Genomic DNA, 7,500 nt, shown 5'->3' on the forward strand with positions numbered 1-7,500 from the left:
CAGCATGGCCCCATGGCCATAAACCAGGGAAGGCTGATGGAGGTAGAAATTGGAGGACAGTGATACCATTCCTTCTTCCGTTCCATGCATTACAATGAGCCTGTCCTCCGATTTCTACCTCCACTAGCCTCCCCATGGCCGTAAACGCACCCCTGCTGAAGTCTTACCTGTACTCTTCACATCAACTATACAAGCGGAAGGCGTTTTATTTTAATAAGTTCCTGTTTCTTGTAACTACAGTAGGGGAGGCTGGTGGAGGTACAGGCACATTGAAATGTGTGAGTGTTTGATATCATTCCTCATTCCATTCCATGCATTTCAATAAGCCCGTCCTCCGATTTCTAGCTCCATCTGCCTCCACTGAACTACAGGAGCATGTAAATAATTCTTCTGCTTTATCTTCCATTTCTGTTTTTAAACTTGAATGAGCTTTTCTGCCATGTCTCTCTCAAGCATATGAACCCACTAGGGGAGGATAGAGCATCAACTGACTTTAACTTGTCTTGATGGACTCTCTCTCTCTCTCCCTCTGTGTTTTTACCCAGGATCCTTCAGTGCACAAGGTGGTAGGCGGGCGCAAGAAGACGGTCTCCTTCAGCAGCATTCCCTCTGAGAAGAAGGTTTGTGTCGTGAAAAAAACATTCAAACTGCTTTTAAAAAAACAAACATATTTTATAGTATATTGCCACTTGTTCTTATTGAAGGTTTTACTTAAGATGACTGTTGTAAAGTTGATTCACTTGCTTAAACAAATGTACTTATTGTAAGTCGCTTTGGATAAAAGCCTCTGCTAAAAAACTCTTAACTCCTCAACGATCCAGGTGAGCAGTGCGTCCGACTGCCTGGCCTTCATGCAGGGGGGCTGCGAGCTGAAGAAGGTGCGTCCCAACTCCCGCCTCTACTGCCGCTTCTACACCCTGGACCAGGACCTGAGCTGCCTGCGCTGGGAGCCCTCCAAGAAGGACACCGACCACGCCCGCCTGGACATGGCCACCATCCGGGAGGTCCGCACGGGCAAGAGCACCGAGACCTTCCTCCACAACAGCCCCGCCACCGAGCACCTGGCCGAGGAGGCCGCCTTCTCCATCATCCACGGGGACAACTACCAGTCCCTGGACCTGGTGGCGCTCTCTGCCGACGTGGCCAACATCTGGGTGACGGGGCTACGCTACCTGGTGTCCCACCCCACTGCCATTGGAGGAGGAGGAGGGGGGGGGGCGGGAGGCGGGGGCGGGTTTGGAGAGGTGGGGCTCATCGGAGAGGGCAGTGCCGGGAGCAGGATGAGGAGCGAGTGGCTGGAGGCGGAGTTTGCGGAGGTGGACGAGGACGGGTACGGCATCGTGGCGGAGAACGTGGCGGTGGCCACTATCTGTAAGCTGTGTCCCGGCATCAAGGAGGCCAAGGTGAGGGGAGGAGGCTGGTGTGGCCCTGTAGGGATGGGACATTACCTATGATGTTACTGTAATAACATTTGTAATTAGTATTTGTAAAGATTAGCTACATTATAGAGCCTCCAAGGTATAGTGACCTGAAAGATGGTGGTGGTTGACAATATAACCACCAACCAACCAACCAACCAACAATTACCACCATTCGTTTAAAATGTTAACAAACTGGTGATCATACAGGAGCAGGAGTAGAAAGCCCAACTGTGGAAATTCAAACAGGCTTGTTCACGAGGCTCAAAGCACCAGGCTTAGCAGTAAGCCGTGGCACACAGTGGCACCGCTGTTGACAAACGGCTATTGTTCCCATTTGGTTAACAAAAAGGCCTGTTTGACTGCAATTGTCATTGAGTATCATACAGTTTGAAATGGATCACAGTGGTTGTTTTCATAGCAGGATATCTAATGCACTTGTGTTACTGTAGCTTCACTTCCTTATTCCTCCCCGGTCGGTGTAGAAATGGAGTTCTCCACTGTGTGAACCAGGGGAGGCTGCTGGAGGTAGAAATCGGAAGACGGGCTCATTGTAATGCACGAAACGGAATGTAATGCCATTCCATACATTATAATGAGCCCGTCCTCCAATTTCTACCTCCAGCAGCCTCCCCTGGTGTGGACACACACTGTGGTAGTACATACAGCATAACACTGAAAACCTGAATCATAAAAAGCCAACAGTGCCTCATCCTACCTCAGAGAAGATACAGTACATGTATATAAATAAACATGTAGGGCTCAAGGACTGCTGACGGCCTGATAGTACATCAGCCCATTATTAAAGCAAGCTGATATGCGCGATTGGCGTTTTTTGCAAGGATGGGCAAAGATATTCTTGGATCTCCAGCACAAGCTGTGCCAACATGGGGCAGGAGATGGAATGAGATACCAGCTGGTGGTACACAGACCCACAGTAGAGAGAGCCAATCAGGGGGTGTGTGTGTGTGTGTGTGTGTGTGTGTGTGTGTGTGTGTGTGTGTGTGTGTGTGTGTGTGTGTGTCTGTGTCTGTGTGTGTGTGTGTGTGTGTGTGTGTGTGTCTGTGTGTGTCTGTGTGTGTGTGTGTGTGTGTGTGTGTGTGTGTGTGTGTGTGTGTGTGTGTGTTTGGAGGGCTCGGACTGGACAGCATTTCCACAGCCAGTCTCTCTGAATCAACATTCAACACTATTGAAGGAGCCTGCTGTGAAATCTCAGCAGCTGCCTGCCTGTGTGTAGAGGCTGTAGCGTGTGTGTGTGTGTGCGTGTGCGTGTGCCTGTGTGTGCGCATGTGTGCGCGTGTGTGTATGTGTCCTGCCAGACAGAGGGGCATTGGTAGGCACGAGGCTGGCAGGGTCTAAATGTCACATTTGATGTCATATCCATTCCAATAACGAAATTAACTGAAATGAAATTAAGTTACTGTAGTGAAGAATATTGGGCAGTATTAGATTCATTTATTCCATTTAAATTTAATTCCTCAACTGATTGGGGAATTATAATAACTTCACTCCACATCTGGTCTTGCCTGAGATTAAGAAATATTGAAAGTTTTAGCTCAATAATTACATACAATACATTCTCTGGGATAATACAGAAAAACTGATTTGGCCTTCTCTTCCCCTCTCCCTCCTCCTTCCTCCCCCCCCCCACCCGTCTCTCCCTCCCCTCTCCAACCCCCACCACTCCCCCAACCCACCCCCCCCTCCCGGCCCAGGTGCGTCTGAGGTTCAAGGAGATTCAGCGGAGCAAGGAGAAGCTGACCAGTCACGTGACCCGCGAGGAGTTCCACGAGGCCTACTGTGAGCTGTGCACGAGGCCCGACGTCTACTTCCTCCTGGTCCAGCTCTCCAAGGACCGCGAGGTTCTCGATGCCCAGGACCTGCGTCTCTTCCTGGAGTCAGAGCAGGGCCTGTCCATGGCCACAGTGGACGGCTGTCTGGAGCTGGCCCACCGCTACGAGCCCTCCGCCCAGGGGAAGGAGAGGGGTCTGCTGGGGCTGGACGGCTTCGCCCGCTACCTCCAGTCCCCAGACTGCCAGCTGTTTGACTCGGAGCACCAGGGCGTGTGCCAGGACATGAACCTGCCCCTGTCCCACTACTACATCAGTGCCTCCTACCGCTCCTACCTGCTGGATGACCAGGTCCACGGCCGGGCCGACCTTGGGGGGCTGACCAGGGCCCTCCAGGCCGGGTGTCGGTGCCTGGAGCTGGGGGTGACGGACGGCCCGGAAGGGGAGCCTCTCCTGGGGGTAGACTACGGCCCTGACGCCCGCCACCACCACCACCACCACCATCACCACCACCACCATCACCACACCCTCGTGACCGTCCGCAGTGCCCTGGAGGTGGTCAACAAGTATGCCTTCCTGACGTCTCCCTACCCCCTGCTGCTCTACCTGTGCCAGCGCTGCTCCCCCACCCAGCAGCGCACCCTGGCCCAGCACCTGAGGAAGGTGTTCGGGGCGCGCCTCTACACCCCAGAGTCCTTGCCGGTCAGCCTGGGGGGCCGCGCCACCACCCTGCCCTCCCCGGAGCAGCTGAAGGGCCGCGTGCTGCTGGTGGGGAAGAAGCTGCACCCCGACGAAGACGGGTCCGAGGGGGAAGTGTCCGAGGAGGACGAGGAGATCGGGGGCGGTGGCCCTCTGGCGGGTCGACGAATGACCATCCCCGGAGAGGAGGAGCTGGGCGTGGTTTTGGTGGTGCCCCCGCCCCCACAGCCCAGGAGGCTCTGCCTCCGCCGGGAGCTCTCGGACCTGGTGGGCGTGGCCCGCACGGGCAGCCGCAGCTTCTACTCCCACCGAGCCAATCACAAGCAAGCCCAGCAGCACTCGCCCCCCAGCACACCCTCCACGCCGGGCACGCCCCTGCCCCCCGAGCTGCCCTATTGGACGCTGTGCTCCCTGGGGGAGGGCGAGGCCGGGCGGCTGGCCAGCGAGAGCCCAGAGGAACTCGTCAGCTACACCAAAAAGACCCTGACCCGGGTCCGGCCCAGCTCGGTCCGCCTGGACTCCAGCAACCCCAACCCCCAGGGCTACTGGAAGGGCGGGGTCCAGCTGGTGGCCCTCAACCAGCAGACCCCCGGGGCCATGCTGGACCTCCACCGCGGGCGCTTCACCCAGAATGGCGGCTGCGGGTTCGTGCTGCGCCCGGCCGTGATGAGGGAGGAGGTGTCGTACTTCAGCGCCCACACCCAGGGCTGCGTGCCGGGGGTCCCCCCGCAGACCCTCAGGGTGAAGGTGATCAGCGCCCACAACCTGCCCAAGCCGCAGGGCGCCGGGGCCAAGGGGGAGGTCATCGACCCGTACGTGGTGCTGGAGCTGCACGGCGTGCCGGCCGACTGCGCCGAGCAACGGACCCGGACGGCGGCCCAGAACCAGGACGACCCCCTGTTCGACGAGACGTTTGAGTTCCAGGTGAGAGTTGACGTGGTCCTGGTCCGTACACACCCGTCGTGAGGGTCAGTGGAGGGTGTGTAGATCCCAAGGCTACGCTACAGGTGACAATGACACAGCAGATAGTACTGTGTGACATCAGGGGTGGTGGGGGTGGGGACAGGTGGGTGAGTGACACACCACCAGCCTCTCCTGATTTCAGTCACGTGTCAGGGTGTGTCACTCACCCCCCCCCCCCCTTCCCCACCCCCACCACACCTGATGTCACACAGTGCTATCTGCTGTGTCATTGTCTCCTGTAGCCTAGCGAGAAGGCTGTCAGGCAGGCTGTCAGGTAGCATACCATTCCTCATTCCATTCCATGCATTACAATGAGCCCGTCCTCCGATTTCTACCTCCACCAGCCTCCCCTGGAAAGACACATTGCACTTTTACTACAGATATCCAATCCCTTTATAGGTCGACATCCATTCACCATAGTGACAAAGCCCTGTTTCATCGAGTGTGTGAGAATGATGAATGAATTTTTATGATGAGTCAACGACAGGGCTGTCTCACATGAGAAGTCAATGACTCAAACAACGAACAGTGTCAGAGCAGACGTCAACCCTCTGTGACTCACTGCGCTATGACTCAGTTGAGTCTGTGTTGTATCTGTGGTCTTGTGAACATGGCGGTAGCGGTCCGGCGAACACGCCACGGTCTAAATGAGACGACCACACCAGCCACCGCAGGTCGATCTGGCACGGAGCTGCTTGGCTCTGCCTCAGAGATCATTAGCCCTGTGGCTGGTAACTCAAGGCTTTGTGGGGGATTGAAGGGCAGTGTGACGTGACATACACACACACACACGCACACACACACACACACACACACACACACACACACACACACACACACACACACTCGCACACACAGTCGCACACACAGTGTGTCTCTCAGCCGACGCCCGCTCTCATGTGTCTTAATCACTGCCTGCCAGAACGTGAGAGAGCAGCCAAGCCCAGACGCTGACTAGCCACGCCAAGACACACACACACACACACACACACACACACACACACACACACACACACACACACACACACACACACACTACAGCTAGATACAGTACAGTACAGTCATCACACACACTTCCAGACTTCAGCAGACACAAACACAATCACACACACACACACACACACACACACACACACACACACACACACACACACATGCACGCACACCAGGGCACTGACATGTTAAAGGGTCTACTGTCTACACTGCAAACAGCAGTGAAATCCTCACACTGCTTGCTGCGTTTGGGTCGAAAACGGGGGAGGCTGGTGGAGGTAGAAATCGAAAGGACAGGCTCATTGTCATGCATGAACGGAATGAGGAACTGTATTTCCCACCTCCACCAGCCTCCACCGGTTGTCCTCATAAACAACACATTTTGGGAGCAGCAACCGGTGTGTGGACCTCTCTCATTTCTCTCTCCCACAGTATTGATCCAGCACCTGGATGTTTGGGGTCACACATCCACATCCACTCCTCTCCTCCTCCACACAGCACACTGCATCATTAACCTCACACACCAACACACAACCAAATAGCTCCAAATGACAGGTACACAGAGGTAGAGACTCCCAACGCCATTATAAGTGTCTCTAAAAGCAGAGCACCAGGTAGCAGGCCATTATTTCTACCACCCAGCCTCTCCCCCCTGAGGCGTGGGGGGGGGCGGGGGGGGGGGGGGGGGGGGGTCTAGAGCAGTGGTGCCCAGCCCTGACAGATAGGCCTCCCTGGGGTTGTCTGGGCCGTGCCTGACCCCTCCATGCGTGACACTCTTATCTCTCTCTCCCTCTCCCTCCTCTCCTGTCCCACCTCAGTGGAGAGTAATTATAGGATGCAGATGAGGCTGTGTGTGACCCCTGCTGGGTCTCTCTTCTCCATACCGCATACAGTGAGCACCACACTCGGTACGGAATCCATATAAGGATGCTGTCTGTTATCACACAACACTGCTTCGTTCCCAAACTCTCTCAGTTTCTCATACCTTCGTCAAATGCAATTATAGATCATAGTTCACTGCAGCAACTCTTGCGTGCAACTTTGACTAGTTTGGACTATGTCATTATGTTCATTAAGCTGGTAAACGGACAACCTCCTAATATGGATTCTGTACACTCAAAGCCCTCAGGGCAGCCAAAACCTCAAAGACTCTTTACTTCTGTCTCCATTACCACACGCACACACACGCGCACACACACACACACACACACACACACACACACACACACACACACACACACACACACACACACACACACTTTCACAAGATGAAACACATTAAGAGGAGAACAGGCTAAGCCAAGGATTAAAGCCAGAGTACAAACACAAACCAAGCCTATAATCTCCACACGGTCTGGAATCCACCGCCCTTCTCTGTTTCCATCAGTTATGCCCATATGAGTGGAGAAGTGAGAAGCCCGGCAGCTGCTCTGAGGAGACTGTCTAACAAAGTGAGCTGGACTGTGGAGTGTGTAGTAGGTGGAGGAGTAGGTCATCTGAGAGGCTGGAGTTACGGTTAGGGTTAGGGTTAGGGCTGGGGCTAGGGCTGGGGCTAGGGCTGGGGTTAGGCTTACTGTAGTGCTGGGGCTAGGGTTAGGGTTGGGGCTAGGCCTGGAGTTAGGGTTAGTGCTGTGGCT

The 7,500-nt window shown here is 54.9% G+C and overlaps 1 protein-coding gene across 1 annotated transcript in view; it reads left to right on the forward strand.

The window, feature by feature from the left end:
- Positions 1–7,500, forward strand: part of plcl1 (phospholipase C like 1) — a 47,696-nt gene that overhangs the window by 33,480 nt on the left and 6,716 nt on the right. Inside the window, exons 2-4 of the mRNA XM_083681380.1 lie at positions 546–620; positions 822–1,403; positions 3,134–4,831. Of these exons, the coding sequence (XP_083537506.1) occupies positions 546–620; positions 822–1,403; positions 3,134–4,831 (2,355 nt within the window). The remainder of the gene's footprint in view (positions 1–545; positions 621–821; positions 1,404–3,133; positions 4,832–7,500) is intronic.

Source organism: Argentina silus, assembly GCF_951799395.1.
Source record: "Argentina silus genome assembly, chromosome: 12".
Classification (NCBI taxonomy): domain Eukaryota; kingdom Metazoa; phylum Chordata; class Actinopteri; order Argentiniformes; family Argentinidae; genus Argentina; species Argentina silus.